General features: G+C 47.9%; 2 protein-coding genes across 4 annotated transcripts in view; one reads left to right on the top strand and one right to left on the bottom strand.

Moving 5' to 3' along the window:
- hoga1 (4-hydroxy-2-oxoglutarate aldolase 1) overlaps positions 1-21910 on the bottom strand; it is a 27870-nt gene extending 5960 nt beyond the window's left edge. The window contains exons 1-5 of one of the 2 annotated variants that reach the window (XM_073027021.1): positions 21598-21910; positions 9521-9649; positions 8736-8863; positions 6587-6727; positions 3192-3288 (exon numbers count right to left, since the gene is read on the bottom strand). In XM_073027021.1, the coding sequence (XP_072883122.1) occupies positions 3192-3288; positions 6587-6727; positions 8736-8863; positions 9521-9649; positions 21598-21796 (694 nt within the window). In that variant the 5' untranslated portion in view covers positions 21797-21910. The remainder of the gene's footprint in view (positions 1-3191; positions 3289-6586; positions 6728-8735; positions 8864-9520; positions 9650-21597) is intronic. The other variant, XM_073027022.1, reaches the window with a different exon arrangement.
- Positions 21883-22079, top strand: part of LOC140715181 (uncharacterized) — an 81459-nt gene continuing 81262 nt past the window's right edge. For both annotated transcript variants that reach the window (XM_073027014.1, XM_073027009.1), the window contains exon 1: positions 21883-22079. The gene's annotated coding sequence lies outside the window, so the exon portion shown is untranslated.

Below are 22079 nucleotides of genomic sequence, written 5' to 3'. Positions count from 1 at the left end.
CAAAGGTGTACTTGGTAAGTAAGTGAAGTTCTGAGAGTACAGAGCTTGCTTGTATAAAAGGCAAGAATAAGAGGTTTAGGGAACCTTGGTTATTGAGAGATATTGAGGCCCTGCTTAACAAAAGGGTACTTTTGAGAATGAGAATGAGGTACTTGGAGAATAAGGAATGCCGAGAGAACAGTTTAAGAAAGAAATCAGGAAGGCTAAAAGAAGGCACGAGGTTGCTCTAGCCGACAAGGTGAAGGAGATTCTACAGATATGTTAAGACAAAAGGATTGCATGGCACGATTGCTCCTCTGGAAGATCAAAATTATAATTTATGCATGGAGCTAATAGAGATCTTAAACTTATTTTTTGCATCTGTATTTACTCGGGGGATGGGCAGAGAAGGAAGGCAAAGCATCAGCGAGGTCATGAACCCTATACAGATTAGAGGGGGTGTTTGCTGCTTGAGGTAAATCAGGGTGGGTAAATCCCCAGGGCCTGACAACATGTTCCCTCCGATCCTGTTGTAGGCAAGTGCAGAAATAGCAGAGACATTTAAATCATCCTTACCGACAGCTCAGGTACCGGAGGATTGGTCCATCTATTTTTGTCATCCAGGTCAACAATCTGGCTGATAATGTGATTACCTAGATTAGCAAATTTGCAGACGACACCAGGACTGGGGATATAGAGGACAGCAAGGAAGACTATCAAAGTGGAGCAGCTGGAAAATCGGGCTGAAATAAAGTGCAGAGCAGTGTGAGGAGTTGCTCTTTGGGAGGACCAGCCAGAGTAGTGAATCTCCCCAATGCTTCTACCCCTACCTTGCAGTGTGTTCCACGTATCCACCATTTCCTGTGTAAATAAAAAAACCCTATCTCCTACAACTTCTATACTTTTCTGCAAGCACTGCTAGAAGTTGTGCCCTCTCATGATCTATTCTGTCCTGGGAGAAAGGCTTGCTGTCCTCTCTGTCTGTGCCTCTAATTATCTTGTACATCTCCATCAAGTAGTACTCTCATCCTTCTTCACACCAAGGAGAAAAACCCTAACTTGCTCAGCCTCCCCTGATTAGACATGCTCTCTGATCCAGGCAGCATCCTGGTGAATCTCCTCTGCACCCTCTCTAAAGCTTCCACGTCCTTCTTACAATGAGGGACCAGAACTGAACACAACTGCAACATCACTTCACAACTCTTGCACTCAGTCCCCTGAATATTGAAGGCCAACACACCACAGGCCTTCTTAAAAACCCCATCAAGGTGCACAGCAACTTTGAGGGGTCTATGGACTCGGACCTCAAGTTCCCACTCTTCCTCCACACCACTAAGAATCCTGCCATCACCCTGTATTGAGCCTTCAAGTTCCTTCCAAAGTGAATCACTTCGCACTTCTCCAGATGGAACCCCATCTGCCAAGTGCATATACAATGGAGCAGATGAGTTTACAGAGTCTCCCAGCCAATGTTTGCTCAACAATTCTACACAATTAAACATAAACAATGTTTTTTTTTTAACCCTATTTATTATACAGGCTGAATCTCTCCAGTCTGGCACCCTTGGGACCTGAACTGGTTCTGGACCACAAAATTGTCCCCTGATCATTCCCCTGAGCCACGTTGTTCCTTGTAAGTACAGACACTCCCTGGGTCACGTAGCTTTTCCTGAGACCTAGTCATGGTGCACTACAACACAGAACCAGGCCCTTCAGCCCCACTAGTCCATGCCAAACCGTGATTCTCCTTAGTCCCATGCACCTGCAGCTGGGCCAGAGACCTCCATACCCCTCCCATCCATTTCCTTAACCAGACTTCTCTCAAATACTGCAATTGAACCAGCATCTAGCACTTCCACTGGCAGCTCGTTCCACACTCACACCACCCTCTAAGTGAAGAGGTTTCCTCCCCTCAGGTTCCCCTTTCACCCTTAACCTATGAATTCTAGTTTCAGTCTCTGGTGGAAAAAGCCTGCTTGCATTTCTATACGCCTCAATTTTCTATACTTCCTCAGCTCTGTGGGTAAAAACACTTGATTAATGCGAGAGGTCGGAGCAGAGTGGTCAGATCTGTTCAAGCTGATGGGAAGGTGACAGTAACTGAGATAACCATCCATCACAGAAGAGCATCTCTGAACACAGGACACGTCGGACCTTGAGGTGGATAGGCCACGGCAGGAGAAGTCCACACCGGATTCCGCTCCTGTAGCTAATCCTGTGGCCACTAAGTGTATACCTATACTGACAATAAACTTACATGAACTATGAAAAATTATATTTTTTATTGTTACATGTACCGAGGTACAGTGAGAATCTTATTTTACACACCATCTATGCAGATCCTTTCATCACATCAGTGCATTGTGGCTGTACATGGTGAAGTAACAGATTGCCAAATTAAAGAGTTATAGTTAAAATCACTACACAGCAGTGAGATAGAACAAGGTGAAACAGTAACAATGCAGAATAAAGTGCAACAGCTACAGAGAACGTCCACAGAGAGACACAATAAACAAGAAGGTGGTCTGTGACTCAGGAGCCCACCTTACCGTTCATTAGTGTGATAACAGTGGAACAGAAGCTGTGCTTGAGCCTGCTAGTACAGGCTTTTTCATCTGCCCGGTGGGACTGGGGAGAACAGAGAATATCTGGGGTGGGTGGGGTGTTTGATCGAGTTGGCCGCTACCCAGAGGCAGCGGGAAGTATGGACAGAGTCTATGGCGAATTGGTATCTGTACAAATGGTCTGTCGGAGGAACTCAGCGGATCGAGCAGGAGGGGAGAGGAAATGTTAATGTTCCGAGTCCAAGCTGTGCATCGGGACAGAGAGCGAGGAGGGGTGATGGCCAGTAAAGGGTAGAGGGGAGGGACGAGAAAGAGACCCGAGGTGATTGATGGACTGAGGTGGGGAGTGGGGAAAGAGGGCATCAATCCAGGTAGGGGAGGTGAGTGGTGAAGATGGGAGATTCACAGTTTGGTTTATTTTCTGTTATTATGTATTGCATTGTACTGCTGCTGTTAAGTTAACTGATTTCCCGACCTATGCCGGTGATATTAAACCTGATCGGGTTCTGACGATAGAACCCCTTCCGCTTCCAGCACATCCGATGGTATTTGGAGTAATGCTGAGTGGGTCTCACAGCATTGCAGCAGGCACAACAGGCATTGCCTATAGCTTCACCTGTGATCTCCCCGGCCCCATTCCCCACTCACCCACTGAGTACGACGGCAGGAGGTATCCCGCAGATCCGGCCAGCACCTGGAAACCCTGCTTCCTGGTTCTGTGAACAATCAGGGCGATCCTTGTAACCTGAAGCAAGGACAGAGTTTACAGATGACCAGTCACTCAATGAGATTCAGCGGCAGCAAAGCGTTTTCCCGCCGTGCACGTGACAACAGTACACCAGTCTGGAGCCGGACGTGGACTTTCTGTTATGAGACTGGCCTTGTTTATCAAATGCACGTCAAGACATACGATGAAATGCATCATCTGCACCAATGGCCAACACAGTCCGAGGACGTGCTGGAGGTATCACCACACTTCCAGTGCCAGCACAACGTCATCGTAACTCTCTAACCCATTACCCCTACGTCTTTGCAATGTGGGAGGAAACCTATGCGGTCACGAGGACAGCATGCAAACTCCTTACAGACAGCGGCAGGAACAGAGCCCTCAGTAACTGCTGGTGCTGTGAAGTGTCGCACCACCATGACATCGTTTGTCCCCTCCCCACAGGTTCGATGCCAGCATCGCACCTCCCCCCCCACCCCGGGATCCTCATACAAAAGCCCTCCCTTTGACCAGTTAAGGTTGTCGAGGGTCACCTCTAGTTGGCAGATAGTCCGATGAGTTTGGTCTGGTGCCCCTGTGCAGGTGACGGGAGTTGGGGGGGCGGAGTCAGAGCAGCAACCATGATGTGGGTGGCAGGAATCGAAGGATACAAGGGAAGGTAAACAAAACAGTAAAACCAGGCAGGACATAGTGCAGACAAGAAGCTTGATGACGATTTCTTCTCTTCAGCGGGAGTTAATTTATTTATTGAGATACAACATGCAACAGGCCCAACTCCTCGAGCCACCCCCCGATTTTAATCCTAGTCTAATCACGGGACAATTCACAATGACCAAGTAACCTCGCAACCTGTACGTCTTCGGAATGCGAGAGGAAACCGGAGCACCCGGAGTAAACCCACGTGGTCACGGGGAGAACGTACAAACTCCTTACAAGCGGCGGCGGAAATTGAATCCAGGCCGCTGGTACTGTACCGCGTTGTGCTAACCACTACGCTGCCCAAGTTCTGTGAGACTCTCTCACGGCTCGCCCTCTGCAATCTCTACTACTCTCCAACTTTACAAACCTTCTCTCCACCCTCTTTATACCGACCATCTCCCCTCTAAATCGGTCTATTATAATTATTGTCACATGACCGAGATACACCGAGAAACCTTGGTTTGCATGCCATCCACACAGATCATTTCATGCATTGAGGCAGTACAAAGGAAATGTCACAGAATGTAGAATAGAGCGTGACAGTCCAAGTATCGCGTGGTGACAGGGAGAACGTCACTGTGACAGGGAGTCCTTACTGATAATGGCGGAAATTGAACCTGGGTTACTAGCTCTGTAATAACTTTACACTAAATGTTAGGCCACTGCACTGCCCAGACATTTTATACTGTTGAACCCTTGTTGCACGATTGGATCCCTGGGTTTGGAGGGTTTGCTCCTCAAAGAGGTTGGTAACAGAGAAATGGCAACGGAGCACAAGGCACAACATTCAGACCAGAGCCAGCCTACTCCAGGCCAATCCCAGGAACTACCTTTCAGACACACTGTTGTGGGAATCTCTGCTCCAAACAGACATGGTGGACTGCAGGTGTGAAGAGTTCCGTTAAGAGTGCGAGTTTGAGGTTTTTATTACCCCCCCCCCCCAAAAGTCAAGTTTATTGTCGTATGCACAGGTGCAATGAAAAACTGACTTGCAGTGTCACAGGCACAGAGCATTACCTTCACGAGAAAAGCACAAACATAAACTATGCACAATTATAAAAGTACAAAACACTCTTCTGTAGTGGAAAAGGGCAGTGATTAGGGTTCAGATTCATTTATCACACATACATCAAAAGATACGGTGAAATGTGTAATTTGCGTTAGCAAGCAAGACAGCCCAAGATGTGCTGGGAGCGTCGCCACACATTCTGGTGCCGATTGGCTGTGGCGGTTGGTTCAGGGCCCTAGTGGTTGAAGGGAAGGTGCTGTTCTTGAACCTAGTGATGTGGGACTTCCAGACTTGTACAATGATGGCAGCTACGAAAAGATGGCATGGCCAGATGCTGGGGAACTTTGATGATGGATCCTTAATTACTTCTGGAGGCAGCACCTCCTGTTGATATCACCGATGGTGGGGAGGGCTGTGCCTGTGATGTACTGGGCAGAAGCCACTACTCTCTGCAGCTCCTTGTATTCCTGCACATTCGAACTGCCGTACCAGACCACGAAGCAACCAGTTAGGATACATTCAGCAGTTCATCTGTAACAGTACGGCGTACAGATCTCAATCCCCTTATCCAAAATCCTTGGGGCCAGTTGAATTTTGGAATTCAGAATTTTTCAGATTTCAGAATCCCTCCTTATTGGTTCCGGGACCACCCCCCACGGATACCAAAAAACACGTACGCTCAAGTCCCTTATTTAATGTCTCAGTGCGGTGGACTTTAGGACCCAGCGGAGCTCCAGACCTACGCACATCCTCCCGTATACTTTAAATCATCTCTAGATTACTTATAATACCTAATACAATGTTAATGCTATGTAAATAGTTGTTATACTGTATTGTTTAGGGAATAACAACAAGAATTTTTTTTTTATTTCCAACAAAAACATTCAATGAAACATAAAAATAAACAGCTTCAAATGAACCGAATCAAACACATGGTAAATGACTTATTGGAATAAATGTAGAACGTCACCGTCACTATAAAACTTCAGTAACTTGTCTTTCTGTTTCTTTAAATCATATACACTGGTAGTTCCGACACCATATTCTTCAGTAAGACGCCGCACAGACACACCACGATCAAGCTTCTGCAATAACTCCACTTTCTGCGTTATTGATAATGATAGATGCTTCCTTCTCTTTTTCTCATTGTTACCCATAGGGGTATCTGCAGCTCTTTCTGACATTTTCACAGTGAAATTAAACACATCAGCGAACAGCAAATACACGTGTAACCAGTATGAGCGCTGAGCCACAACTGATGTCTGGCGGCCTCTGCTAGTGCTGCCACGTCACACCTGAGTGACGTCAGCTGTTGGCGAAACAAACTTCGGTTTTCAGAGCTGTTTGGAATTCAGAATTTCGGATAAGGGATTGTGGGCCTGTGCTCTGCATGCAGAGCAGTGTACTCTGAGATTAGGACAAGTGGATGGGAAAAGGACCTGGAAGAGGTATAGTGGGTCAGGCTCAAGTAGTTCTTTGACCTGTAGAGAAACAGGCCCTTCAGCCCACCAAGTCTGTGCTAGCATTCAACAACTCTTTTATAGTCAACTACCTTTCCTCCTAAATATCAAAGCAGCAGACGCAGCAAAAGAGACCACAGCTACTTACATCGTTGCCACTGTCCTTTAGCCCAATGATGTTGGGATGGTGGGAGAGCGTCACAATGGCATCCACTGGCAGCTCCAGAGCTGTGTTGCCTGGGACACTGTACAGCACGACGGGTACAGGCGAGGAATCTGCCACCTGCAGCTCAATGGGTACAATCAGAGGTAAATCGAACAGAGATGCACCCACCCCACCTCACCCCGCTCCATAACCAACACCGAGCTGTTCTGTGCCCACCAAGCCCCGACACTGGCAACCGCAGAGGCTAACACACCTTTCTTCTGTTATCAATGCATTCTATCCAGGAGCACAGCTTGGTACGGCAATTGCTCTCCACGCAACTGCAAACAGTCTACTGAGGGTCTTCCCTCCTACTTCCTTACATTTTTATTTCGTTTGTTTTTAATGTACATTTTGTAAATTTATCTATTTACTGAAAGGCCTAGACAAAGCGGATACGGAGAGGATGCTTCCTACAGCTGGAGAGTCTAGGACCGGAGGGAACAACCTCAGAGCAGAAGGACATCCATTTAGAACAGAGATGAGGAGGAATTGATTTAGCTAGAGGGCATTAAACCTGTGGAATTTATTGCACAGTGACAGCTGTGGACTCAGTGACTTCTGTGCCACATGAGTTACTGGGTATATTTAAAGCAGATGTTAATAGATTAGTCAGGGCATTAAAAGTTACAGGGAGAAGACAGGGAATTAGGGTTGAGAGGGGCAATAAATGAGCTATGCTGAAGCAGACTTGATGGGCCAGGTGGCCCAATTCTGTAGCCACGTCCTGTGGTCTTGCTGACAGATGCAGCACAGTTACAGCCCCTTCCAGCCCAACCAGCCCGAGCTGCCCCGTTACACCCCGTAACCAATCCACTTGCCAACCAGCGTATTTTTGGAATGTGGAAGGAATCCCACACAGTCATGGGCAGAATGTACGAACTCCTTACAGACAGCAGCAGGAATTGAACCCGGGTTGCTGGTTCTGTAATAGTGTTACACTAGGCCCTCCACTGCCTTGCACAACTTACCCTATCATGGTCACCAGCCTGCCCTGCATGGACTCTGCACTTCTCACTGCCTCGGTAAAACAGACAGCACAATGAAAAACTCCACCCGCCCAGTCATTCACCCTCCTGCCTTTGGGCAGAAGGTACAAAAGTCTGAAAGCACATACCACCAGGCTCAAGGATGAATTTTATCCCACTATGTACAGTTCTGGTCACCAAATTATAGGAAAGATGTCAACAAAATAGAGAGAGTACAGAGGAGATTTACTAGAATGTTACCTGGGTTTCAGCACCTAAGTTACAGAGAAAGGTTGAACAAGTTAGGTCTTTATTCTTTGGAGCGTAGAAGGTTCAGGGGGGACTTGATAGAGGTATTTAAAATTACGAGGGAGATAGAGTTGACGTGGATAGGCTTTTTCCATTGAGAGTAGGGGAGATTCAAACAAGAGGACATGAGTTGAGAATTAAGGGGCAAAAGTTTAGGGGTAACACAAGGGGGAACTTCTTTACTCAGAGAGTGGTAGCTGTGTGGAATGAGCTTCCAGTAGAAGTGGTAGAGGCAAGTTCGGTATTGTCATTTCAAAAAAAAATTGGATAGGTATATGGACAGGAAAGGAATGGAGGGTTATGGGCTGAGTGCAGGTCAGTGGGACTAGGTGAGAGTAAGCGTTCGGCACGGACTAGAAGGGCCGAGATGGCCTGTTTCCGTGCTGTAATTGTTATATGGTTATAATACCCATAGTACATTAAGATAGACTCTTGACCTCACAATCTACCTCGTTATGGCCCTCGCACCTCATTGTCTGGCTACACTGCACTTTCTCTGTAACTGTTACACTTTATTCTGCATTCTGCTCATTTTCCCTCGATGAACTCTCTAATGTATGGATGGCATGCCAAACTAAGCTTTCCACTGTCCCTCGGTATTTCAGACAATAATAAATTAAAGCACCAATTTAGCAGGGGCAGCTCTCCCCCCACCCTCCATCCACCAGCAGAGGTGGTGCCCCCCCCAACCCACAACTCCAGCTGCCCTCTGCTCGACCCGACGTCCATGAAGGACGATCAACTAACGAGACGAAGCCCCAAGCCCAGCAACGAGCAGAGATCCCGCCCCCTGCGCCCCCAGGGCCGACTGTTACCTGCGTGTAATGGTGAATAAAGGCAGAGCTGTTCATCCGGCCCCTGTAGTAATACGGAGTGATGACCATCACAGCGCTCGCCCCCGCGTCTGCCATTCGCTGCGTCATCGTCACGGTAGCTTCCGTGGCTGGGGGGGGGGGGGGAGGGGTGGGCGCAGGAGGAAGAAAGCAAGATGGACCTTAGCTAGAACCATTGGCTGTCTTTCACAATCCCTTCATCAAAGTTCAAAGCAAGTTTATCATCAAAGTGCCTATATGTCACCCCGAGATTCATTTACTCAATAAATTCATAATAGATGAATGCAGTAGTAGGCTCCGTTAGTCTTGAAAGACCATGGATTTGCGTCTCGGAAAGTTTCCAGGGTGCAGGCCTGGGCAGGGTTTTTTTTATGGAAGACCGGCAGTTGCCCAAGCTGCAAGTCTCCCCTCTCCATGCCACCGATGTTGTTCAAGGGAAGGGCATTAGGACCCATACAGCTTGGCACCGGTGTCGTCGCAGAGCAATGTGTGGTTCAGTGCCTTGCTCGAGGACACACACGTAGCCTCAGCCAAGGCTCGAACTAGCGACCTTCAGATCACTAGACCGACACCTTAACCACTTGGCCACGCGCCCAACACAATAGATGAATAACCATAACAGAATCAACAAAAGACCCCACCAACTTAGGCATTGGGAAATGTGTTAGAATCTAAGTTGGACTAATCTTGGAGTAGGTTAAGAGGTTAACACAACATTGGGCTGAAGAACCAGTACTCTGTTCTTACACTGGATTGGCCCTACTCACATTCACATCCAGAGCCAGTCATCAGAAGCATCTCCCGAGGGAGGGCTTGCCTCACCCTGCGGACAATCTCGATGCGCTCCTCGCTGCTCAGGTAGACAAACTCCCCATTGGAGCCTTGCACAACCAATCCTACAAACAGAAAGGACGTGCACTTACTTAATGCCACAAGTACCGAGACCAGAATGGAAGGAGGCGTCAGGACCTTCCAAATTACAACAGTTAAATGGAGAATAATTTTCCAGGGAAGGTGTAGAGAAATGGGATCCACTTTAACAATCTGGAGGAGGAATCTGGTGGCGTTGTGGCCAAGTTATCAGACATCTCCAAGGTAGATGGAGGAACGGGGTGCGTCATAGAGGCACGAGTTCTGCAGAAGGACTTGGGCAGGTTGGGAGAGTGGGCAAAGAAGTGGCAGAGCGAATACAGCAGAGGGCAATGAATGGTCATGCCCTGTGGTAGAAGGGATAAATGGGTGTTTTTTAAATAAAAGTTCTAATGTCGAAAACATTTCACAAAATAAAGACTGGTAGAAAAAAGGAATTGATAAAAAATGTAGGAAAATAGAGACGTAAAAATAGTTATAATGTTGGCAATTCTTTTTTAAGTTTATGTAAGAAACATAAGTTATGAGCTATGGGTAAAGTGAACTGAATCGCTCAATTTCAGTGAACGTAATTTCAATGCAGTTCTATAGACAAGAACTACCAACCTAGTTTTTCTTCCCCCCACCCCCAAGAAGGGGAAATGTTGTGGTAGTTAATTTTATTATTCCTATGCCACTCAGTTAGCCTCTCCCACCTGTGAGGAGTTCACATACTGTACAAGCAGGGTTATCGATAAATATCCTGCATGCCGGTGTCCTGGTCTGCTCTGAACTCTCCCTCAATGGTGAACACAACAAACTGCATGTTGTGAGAAGTAAGGCGGCAAATGCAATGTTTGCGTTCATTTTGAGTTTACAAGAATGTACTGCTGAGGCTGTACAAAGTATTGGTCTGACCGCATTTGGAATATTGCAAGCAATTTTGAGTCTTGTCTCCAAGGAAAGATGTGCAGGCTCTGGAGACAGTCCCAAGAATAAAAGGCTTAACATTGTGATCTCTCTGGGCCTGTACTCAATGGAGATCAGATGCACGGTGGAGGACCTCACTGAATCCACTGGATATTAAAAGGTCTGGATAGAGCAGATGTGGAGATGTTTCCAGTAGTGGGAGAGAGCAGAGGTTGGAGATGTTTCCAGTAGTGGGAGAGAGCAGAGGTTGGAGATGTTTCCGGTAGTGGGAGAGTCTAGGGTCCAAGGGCACAGTCGCAGGAAAAGACTATGTCCCTTTAGAACTCAAGCGAGGAAGAATTTCTTCAACCAGGGAGTGGTGAATCTAGCATTCCCACAGAGGCAAAGTGAATGTAATTTCAGTGAATTAAACAAGTCATTGTTTAACAAGCCTTTAACAAGTCATTGGGTGTATTCACATCAGAAGTTGCTAGGTTCTTGATTGGTAAGGGGATCAAGGGTTATGGGAAGAAGGTGGGAGAATGGGGCTTAGAATAGAAAAATCAGTTCATTCAGCCAGCTCCAACCCTCCCCACCAGCACGGACACCGTCAGGAAGCAGTGCCTCCTGAAAACAGCATCCACCAAGAAGGAACACCACCATCGAGGACCTGCCCTCTTCTCCTTAATACCACTGGGGAGCAGATACAGGAGCCTGAAGACCCACACTCAATGATTCAGAAAGAACTTCTTCATTCCTGCCATCTGCTTTCTGAACGGTCTATTAACACATGAACACCACCTCATTAATCCTCTTCTCTGCACTATTTATTGAAGATTTTTGCACTTCATAGTCATTTTATATCATTGACACCCATGTCCTAATGATAAACCCGATCATGAGATGAGGCAACTGGGACAACTTAAGTGGTAATTTAAAATGTTGCCAGAAATTCTATCCCTCCGGCCCCAAGGACTCTGTGTGTTGCTCAGTTTAAACAGGTCCACTGTTGGGAAAATTACTCTCACAGGTGGTTTCAAATTGGTTTCAAACATCAGAGGGCTTAGTGACAAATTAGCCAACAGGAGGTTGATCGAGAAGGGAAGTTTAGCTAGTCCAAGGTACAGGGGATGTGTGTATAAACACTTACTAAGAAAGAGCAAAGCCCAGGCACTGCGAAGCCAGTGACCTAACAATCCATTAATGTATAACAGGAAAGATGCAGGGCACAGCAGTACATGGAGACTCCACTGTCTACAGGGATGCACTCATTGTAGCCCAGGGCACCCACAGTCAAGTCTCATTGTTCGTGGGATCTGCGGAAAAAAGCCCACGGCCTTCCTGTGGCCTCAGATCTCAACTGGACAGGGTGGTTATCGGTGTTCACAGAATGGTTATAGCGCAGGGGCCATTTGGCCCATTGAGTCTGTGCTAGCTGTGCGCAAGAGCAATCCAGCTCTTCCCTGTCAATTCTTTGCTTCCTGGCACTAATGCTGCTCCAATTTGGATGTGGCAACTAGAGCACAGAGCAGTACTGTGCAGGAACAGGCTCTTGGGCCCACCGTTACACCCAACTAATTAAACCGTATAAAGAGCTTGTACGCTCGCCTCGTGACTGCACGGCTTTCCTCCAAGTGCTCTGGTTTCCTCCCACATTCCAAAGACAAATGGGTTAGCAAGCTGCGGACATGCTACATTGACACAGGACGTATGGCGACACTTAAAACATGGCCGCCAGCACCCCTCAGACTGTGTTAGTTGTTGACACAATCGGCACATTTCACTGCATGTTTTGATGTACTTCTGACACATACAGCTACTCTCTTTATAACAGCAGGACAGAAGCCGTCCTTGAGCCTGGGGGCACGCGCTTTCAGGCTTTTATAAATCTACCTGATGGGAATGGGGAGAAGAGAGAATGCCCGGGGTAGGTGGGATCTCTGATTATGTTGGCTGGGCCATCGCAGCTGCTAGTAGAAGGGGCACAGTGGTAGGCGGAGTGGCTGTAAGGAGAACAATTTCTGGTTTCCGTCTTCATCTCCACTCCTCTCCTCTGCTCCATGGGAGTTACCATTTCTCCTACCTCACCTCTACAGTGCTAATGCTTGTTAGTTTCCCATTAGGTGATGGAGGCAGATACATTAGGGACATTTCAGAAGCTCTTAAATAGGCTCACAGTTGAAAGAGAAGGCCATATGACCATAAGACACAGGAGCAAATTAGGCCACTCTGCCCATCGAGCCTGTTCCACCATTTCCTCCTGGTTTACTTATTATCCCTCTCAAACCCTTGCTCCTACCTTTTCCCTATAACCTTTAACACCCCGAGTAATCACGAACCTATCAACCTCTGCTTAACATATACCCAATGACTTGGCCTCCGTAGCTGTCTGTGGCAACGAATTGCACAGATTCACCACCCTCTGCTGAAGAAATTCCTCCTCATCTCTGTCCTGAATGAACATCCCTCTGTGCCCTCTGGTCCAAGACTCCCCCACTATAGGAAACATTCTCTTCACATCTACTCTATCTAGGCATTTCAATAGTCGATGGGTTTGAATGAGATCTCTCCCTGCCTCCCAATTCTTCTAAACATCATTGAGTACAGGCCCAGAACCATCAAATGCTCCACATACACAAATTCTTTCATTCCTGGAATTATTCTCATGGGCCTCTTCTGGACCCTCTCCAATGCCAGCTCATGGAGGGCTATGTATGAGCTAGGGAGATGAGGCGGAGTACAGGGCTACGGTGGGAAACTTTGTCACATGGTGTGAGCAGAATCATCTGCAGCTTAATGTGAAAAAGACTAAGGAGCTGGTGGTGGATCTGAGGAGGGCTAAGGCACAGGTGACCCGTTTCCATCCAAGGGGTCAGTGTGGACATAGTGGAGGATTACAAATACCTGGGGATACGAATGGACAATAAACTGGACTGGTCAAAGAACACTGAGGCTGTCTACAAGAAGGGTCAGAGCCGTCTCTATTTCCTGAGGAGACTGAGGTCCTTTAACATCTGCCAGACGATGCTGAGGATGTTCTACGAGGCTGTGGTGGCCAGTGCTATCACGTTTGCTGTTGTGTGCTAGGGCAGCAGGCTGAGGGTAGCAGACACCAACAGAATCAACAAACTCATTCGTAAGGCCAGTGATGTTGTGGGGGTGGAACTGGACTCTCTGACGGTGGTGTCTGAAAAGAGGATGCTGTCCAAGTTGCATGCCATCTTGGACAATGTCTCCTATCCACTCCATAATGTACTGGTTAGGCACAGGAGTACATTCAGCCAGAGACTCATTCCACCAAGATGTAACACTGAGCGTCATAGGAAGTCATTCCTGCCTGTGGCCATCAAACTTTACAACTCCTCCCTCGGAGTGTCAGACACCCTGCGCCAATAGGCTGGTCCTGGACTTATTTCCACTTGGCATGATTGACTTATTATTATTTAATTATTTATGGTTTTGTATTGCTATATTTCTTCACTATTCTTGGTTGAGTGGCTGTAATGAAACCCAATTTCCCTCGGGATCAGTAAAGTCTGTCTGTCTGTCTGTAGGAGGGAAGATTGGATAGACCTTTGAGTAGGTTAAAGGTTTGGCACAATATCACGGGCTGAGGGGCCTGTACTGTGCTGTTCTAAGTGCTTCATGCTCGCCAGGTTCTTATAATCAACTCCTCTCTTTACTCTCCTGCTGAGACTATTCAGCTGACTGGTTCTAAACAAACCTGACCGGGAACGCTCTTGTGATGTCCCTCTTTGTTTTCCTGACAGCTGTGTGGCTTCTAAGGAACAGTGTCTATTCACTGAATTGTGGCCTAGAAGTACAGGCGGAGAGGTCAGTCTCACAGAGATAGTTCACACTTACTCTCTCCCTCATCCTCCCCCCAGGATTGGTACAGAATTGGCGAGCTTGTTGTACGGTAACACAAGGTCCAGGAGCCTGAAATTCCACACCACCAGGTTCAGGAAAAGCTACTTCCCTTCCACCACTCAGTGCATGAACCGACCCTAATCACTGCAGCTAGCACGATGAGGTACCCTGAGAGATCAAGTGTTCACCTTTACCGCAAACAAGAGAGAATCTGCAGATGCTGGAAATCCAAGCAACACACACACAAAATGCTGGAGGAACTCAGCAGGCCAGGCAGCATCCATGGAAAAGGAGTACAGTCGACCTATCGGGCTCAAGAGTCTCATAAAAGTTCTGCTTGAGCCTAGCGTTGCACAGTTTTAAGCTTTAGCATCTCCTGCCTGATGGGAAAACGTGCGGGGTGTGCGCTGTCTCTGATTACGTTGGCAGCTTTCCCGTGGCGGCCGGAGGGATAGGCAAGGTCCACGCTTGGAAGATTAGTTCACATAATGGACTGGACAGCGTCCACAACTCTCTGCATTTTCTTGAAGTCTTGGGCAGAGCAGCTGCCATACGAAGCTGGGATTTCAGATTCACACTCATTTATTTATCAAAACGTACAGCGAAATGGATCGTTTGACTTACAACCCAAGGGTGGCAGCCTGAAAGTGTCGCCAACGTAGCATGCCCACAATGTGGTCTGCTGTCCAAGAGGGCTCTGGAGACAAACCCTCTCCACGTTTGGTCAGCGAGTGCTTGCAGAGCACAGGTAGGACACGGCTTGGGGAACTAGCATAGTTAGAACGGTTTTCTGCACCAAGAAATGCTCTGATTCCACCAGACTGGTACTGACACGACACCTGCTCGACCCCCAAAACTCCTCACTACCAAGTATTGACCAATTATTGTTTTTCGGGCCATCCTGTTATAGTGAAGACATGGTTAAACTGGAATGCGTGAAGAAAAGGTTTACGTGGAGGCCCCCAGGACTAGAGGGCCTGAGCTATTGGGAGAGGTTGGCCAGGCTAGGATTTTATTCCTTGAGATGCATGACAATGAGAAGCGACCTTACTGAAATATTTAAAAGAATGAATGGGAGAGATAAGGTGGTTCCTTAAGGTTGTCATTGTTGTGGGATGGTAATGGGGATGAGCTCCCACTACCTATTAAACGCTTCCAACGGAGTGCATCTTAAACAGCCTCTGACAACCAAGTCCAGCTCCTGGCCTTCACACGTGGCTTAGCTACTAGGCACAACAGAACTGTTCTTACTGACAAGAGAAGGGGCAAAGACAGGTTACTGGCGCCTTAAAACCAATCGCTTTGGGCAGATGGGGCTCATCAGCTGTGGTTGTCAGCTCACCTAGAAGGAGGAAAGATCTGATCTTAAACCTCCGCTGCCTTGCGGCTATGCCCACTCACGGGGAAGTAAACCCCGAGGGGAAAATCTGGACCTGGGTCCCAAAGGCAGCTTGACTACGTTGACCTCGACATTGACTGGCGACTCCAGCAACGCTGCTGGTGCCAAACTGTATCCGTCTCTGCCATTCATCAGCTACGTGGGGAGGGGGAAGCCTGCTGTCCATATCACACCGCTCCAGCTTGCGTACTAGTTTGCACGCCATGTAGACAGCTGACACGCACCATCCCTGGTCAACTCCGACCAACATAGATGGTAACAGCTATTTCCCTAGAAAGGTGGGGGAAGGGTCCAAAACTTGGGGGAAGAGGTTTAGGGCAAAATAGGAAAGATCTGAAGGGAAGCCGAGGGTAGATTTTGCACACAGAGGGACGCGGGTAAATGGAAAATCTATCAAGGGAAATGGTGGCGGCGGCTACAACAACAATATTGGTTAGACATTAGACAGGTACATGGATGGGAAAACTTTAGACGTGGACAAGTGGGACTCAGATAACAACTTTACGACCAGGTTATGATTCAGTAGGAGCACTCAGACTACCAGACTGGGTAACAAATACCCTGCCACCACCAAAGTCTCGTCACTAGGACACTGAGCTGCACACATTATGCACTTTAACTTAGAGTCACAGGAAAGTACGGCACAGAAACAGGCCCTTCAGCCCATCTAGTAGGAGCATTTAAGCTGCCTACTTCCATCAATCTGCACCAGGACTATAGCCCTCCATACCCCTACCATCCATGTACCTATCCAAACCTCTCTTAAACATTGAAGTCGAGCTTGCATGCATCACTTGTGCTGGCCGCTCGTTCCACACTCTCATGACCCTCTCAGTGAAGAGGCTTCGACTTGTGTTCCCCTTAAGCTCTTCACCTTTCACCTTTAACCCATGATCTCCAGTTATAGTACCACCCAACCTCAGTGGAAAAAGCCTGCTTGCATTTACCCTATCTATGCCCCTCATCATTTTGTACACGTCATTCAAATCTCCTCTCAATCTTCTATGTTCCAAGGACATAACCTATTCTAACCTTCTCTAACCTATTCAATCTTTCCTTATAACTCAGGTCCTCCAGACCCAGCGACACCCTTGTAAATTTTCTCTGCACTCTTTCAATCTTATTTCCTGTAGGTAGTTGACCAAAACTGCACACAATACTCCAACGTTTTATACAACTTCAACATAACATCCCACCTCCTGTACTCAATACTCTTGATTTATGAAAGCTAATGTGCCATAAGCTGTCTTAATGACCCTATCTACCTGTGACACCATACTCAATGAATGATAGACCAGTATTCCCAGATACCTTTGTTCTGAGACCATCCCACTAGCCTCTGCATCCAGCAGATAATTCTCCATAGCTTCCACCATCTCCGACGGGATCCCACCACCAAGCAGATCTTTCTCTCCCCCGCCTCCACTTTCCGCAGGGATCACTCCCCATGCGACTCCCTTGTCCACTTGTCCCTCCCCACTGATCTCCCTCCTGGGGTATTTATCCTTGCAAGCGGAACAAGTGCCACACCTGCCCCTACCTCACTACCATTCAAGGCCTCAAGCACCCCTTCCAGGTGAGGCTCCATCCACCAGAAAAAGCGGAATTTCCATTCCGACACGTCAGTCCATGGCCTCCTCTACTGCCGCAATGAGGACACACTCAGGCTGGAGGAGCAAAACCTTATATTCATCTGGGTAGCCTCCAACCTGATGACATGCACATCGATATCTCTAACTTCCCCCTTCTCCTTCACCAATTGCCCCCTTCCCCATTCCTGTTTCCTTCTCTCATAAGAAACAGGAGCAGGAGTCGGCCATCCGGCCCATCGAGCCTGCTCCCCCATTCAATAAGACCATGGCTGATCTGGCCATGGGCTCATCCTCCCCTACCTGCCTTTTCCCCATAACCCTTAATTCCCCAACTATGGAAAAATCTATCCAACCTTGCCTTAAGTATATTTACTGAGGTAGCCTCCACTGCTTCATTGGGCAGAGAATTCCACAGATTCACCACCCTCTGGGAAAAGCAGTTCCTCCTCATCTCCGTCCTAAATCTACTTTCCCGAATCTTAAGACTATGTCCCCTAGTTCTAGTCTCACCTACCAGTGGAAACAACTTTCCTGCCTCTATCTATCTATCCCTTTCATAAGTTTCTATGTTTCTATAAGATCCCCTCTCATTCTTCTGAATTCCAACGAGTACAGTCCCAGGCGACTCAAACTCTCCTTACACAAAATGCTGGTGGAACACAGCAGGCCAGGCAGCATCTATAGGGAGAAGCACTGTCGACGTTTCGGGCCGTGACCCTTCGTCAGGACTAACTGAAAGGAAAGACAGTAAGAAATTTGAAAGTAGGAGGGGGAAGGGAAATTGCGAAACGATAGGAGAAGACCGGAGGGGGTGGGGTGAAGCTGAGAGCCGGAAAGGTGATTGGCAAAAGGGATACAGAGCTGGAGAAGAGAAAGGATCATGGGACGGGATCATGGCACTGCCTCCTGCATGCATGCTGAGCTCGTTGACTTCATTAACTTTACCTGGTCCATTTCTGACACCTCCCTCCCCTTTCTTGATCTTTCTGTCTCCATCTCTGGAGAGAGCTTATCTACTGATATCTACTATAAGCCTACAGACTCTCACAGCTACCTGGACTATTCCTCTTCCCACCCTGTCTCTTGCGAAAATGCTATCCCCTTCTCACAATTCCTCCGTCTCCGCTGCATCTGCTCTCAGGATGAGGCTTTTCATTCCAGGACGAAGAAGATGTCTTCCTTTTTTAAACAAAGGGGCTTCCCTTCTTCCACCATCAACTCTGCTCTCAAACGCATCTCTCCCATTTCCTGCACATCTGCCCTCACCTCATCGGCCCACCACCTCACTCGGGATAGGGTTCCCCTTGTCCTCTCCTACCACCCCACCAGCCTCCGGGTCCAACGTATAATTCTCCATAACGTCCGCCACCTCCAACGGGATCCCACTACCAAGCACAGCTTTCCCTCCTCCCCTTTCTGCTTTGCGCAGGGATCGCTCCCTACGCGACTCCCTTGTCCAATCGTCCCCCCCATCCCTTCCCACCGATTTCCCTCCTGGCACTTATCCTTGTAAACGGAACAAGTGCTACACCTGCCCTTACACTTCCTCCCTCACCACCATTCAGGGCCCCAGACAGTCCTTCCAGGTGAGGCGACACTTCACCTGTGAGTCGGCTGGTGTGGTATACTGCGTCTGGTGCTCCCGGTGCGGCCTTTTATATATTGGTGAGACCTGACACAGACTGGGAGACCGTTTCACTGAACACCTACGCTCTGTCCGCCAGAGAAAGCAGGATCTCCCAGTGGCCATACATTTCAATTCCACGTCCCATTCCCATTCTGATATGTCTATCCATGGCCTCCTCTACTGTCAAGATGAAGCCACACTCAGGTTGGAGAAACAACACCTTATATACTGGCTGGGTAGCCTCCAACCTGATGGCATGAACATTGACTTCTCTAACTTCCATTAATGCCCCTCCTCCCCTTCTTACTCCATCCCTGATATATTTAGCTTTTTTCCCCCCTCCTTTTTTTTCCTCTCTGTCCATCACTCTGCCTGTTCTCCATCTCCCTCTGGTGCTCCCCTCCCCCTTTCTTTCTCCCTAGGCCTCCCGTCCCATGATCCTTTCCCTTCTCTAGCTCTGTATCCCTTTTGCCAATCACCTGTCCGGCTCTCAGCTTCACCCCGCCCCCTCCGGTCTTATCCTATCATTTCACATTTCCCCTCCCCCTCCTACTTTCAAATCTCTTACTATCTTTCCTTTCAGTTAGTCCCGACGAAGGGTCTCGGCCCGAAATGTCGACAGTGCTTCTCCCTATAGATGCTGCCTGGCCTGCTGTGTTCCACCAGCATTTTGTGTGTGTTGCTTGAATTTCCAGCGTCTGCAGATTTCCTTGTGTCAATCTCTCCTCATAGTCTAACCCCCTCATCTCTGGAATCATCCTGGTGAACCTCCTCTGCACTGCCTCCAAAGCCAGTATATCCTTCCTCAAGTAAGGAGACCAGAACTGCACACAGTACCCCAGGTGCGGCCTCACCAGTACCCTGTATAGTTGCAGCATAACCTCCCTGCTCTTGAATTGAATCCCTCTAGCAATGAAGGCCAACAGCGTATTTGCCTTCTTGGTAGCCTGCTGCACCTGCAAACCAACCTTTTGTAATTCATGCAAAAGCACTCCCAAGTCACACTGCACAGCAGCATGCTGCAATTTTTTTAACTACTTAAATAATAATCTGCTCTTCCATTTTCCTTCCAAAGTGGATGACCTCACATTTACCAACATTGTGCTCAATCTGCCAGACCCTTGCCCACTCACTTACCCTATCCATATCTCTCTGCAGACTCTCCGTATCCTCTGCACAATTTGCTTTTCCACTCAATTTAGTGTCATCAGCAAACTTAGATACACTACACTCGGTCCCCTCTTCCAGATCGTTAATGTATATCGTGAACAGTTGCGGTCCCAGCACTGACTTCTGCGGCACACCGCTCACCACTGATTGTCAACCGGAGGAACCCCCGTGTATCTCACTCTGTTTTCTATTAGTTAACCAATCATTTAATCTATCCACGCTAACACATCACCCTCAACTCTATGCATTCTTATCTTACGGATGTCTTTTATGTGGCACCTTATCGAACACTTTCCGGAAATCTGAGCAAATGTCCATCTGTCCCCTTCTGTCCACTGTGCTCTCACTTTATCCCCTTACCTGCCCATTATCTCCCTCTAGTGCTCCTCCATCCCTTTCTTCCAGGGTCTTCGGTCCTCTCCCATGAGATTCCCCCATTTTCAGCCCTTCATTTCTTTTACCAATCCACATCCTAGCTCTTTACTTCATCCCCTCCCGACTCCCTATCACCTACCACCTGTACTTCTTCCTCCCCTCTCCCCATCTTCTTACTCTTTTCCTCTTCCCTTCCAGTCCTGAAGGGTCTCGGCCCGAAACGTCAGTTGTTTACTCTTTTCCACGGACTGGGCTGCCGAGTTCCTCCAGCATCTCATGTGTGTTGCTTTGGATTTCCAGCATCTGCAGATTGTCTTCAGTTTGAATATTGACAAGCCTAGATAGAGTGGATGTCTCCTATAGTGAGGGAGTCTAGGGCCAGAGAGCACAGCCTTAGAAAGACGTCCCTTCAGAACAGAGATGAGGAGGAATTTCTTTACCCAGAGGGTGGAGAATCTGCAAATTCATTGCCACAGACGGCTGTAGAGACTAAGTTATTGAGTATATCTAAAGCAGAGGCTGATAGGTTCTTGATTAGTCAGGGAGTCATATGAGGAGAAGACCAGAGGATGGGATTGACAAGGAAAATAAATCATCCCTGATGGAAGGGCAGAGCCAACTCTTTGGGCCAAATGGTTGAATTTTGCTCCTCTGGTTTATGGGTTTCTTCATTTAAGGAAGACAATCAGAGGCAGTTTTCTAGACTAGTTGTCTCATAGCGAAAGATTGGACACAGCATATGAGGCAAAAAGAATTGATTTGACGGATTTTAAAAGGACTTGAGTAGCAACTTTTTCACAGGAGTGTGCAGATTATATGAAACAAGCTACCGGATGAAATGGTTGAGACAACGGCAAGTGTCCTTTAAGAAGCAATTGGATAGGCACGTGGAGAGGAGGGACTTAAAGGGATATCGGGAGAACGCAGTGATTTAGGACTAGCCGTGTGGACAATGCGGCCCGCAAGATTTGGTTAGGCCGAAAGATCTGTATCCGTGTTATATTGCTCCATGATTTCAAAAGGAAGTACAAACATCGTCCAAACACAAGTTACCTCTGAAGGGGATCTTGCTCCACTTGTGGACGTTGTTCTCCAGCTGCTGGTAGTCCACCTCTCCCCTCTGGTTGAAGGGGGTGGTGATAGGGGGGTAAATGCCGGCCAGGTCCAACCTACTGCCGGAGCCCCCACTCAGGCTCCTTGCAAACACCCACCGCCCCAAACATTTCCAGAGAAAAGGTTTCCTCACAAACATGGCCCTAATTCCTCTCCCTCAGCCAGCCGCGTCTCTTCTGGCCCCTCTCCCTCGCCAATTATTTTCACGAGCTTAACTTTTGAAAATTGTTTTTGAAGTTTGGCGAACGATTGGGACGAACTTTGTGCGTGCAGATGCGCCCCCCGGTGGACTACAAGAGAAATGCCGCTCCCAGACTGGATGTCTACAGGTGCGAGTTGGTTTATCACGGTCGGTGGAAAACTTGTCTTGCCGACTGCTCATACAGATCAAATCATTACCCAGTGCGCCGGGGCAGAATACG

The sequence above is a fragment of the Hemitrygon akajei genome, chromosome 23 (genome assembly GCF_048418815.1).
Source record: "Hemitrygon akajei chromosome 23, sHemAka1.3, whole genome shotgun sequence".
Classification (NCBI taxonomy): Eukaryota; Metazoa; Chordata; class Chondrichthyes; order Myliobatiformes; family Dasyatidae; genus Hemitrygon; species Hemitrygon akajei.
This window is presented reverse-complemented; position numbering and strand designations above follow the sequence as displayed.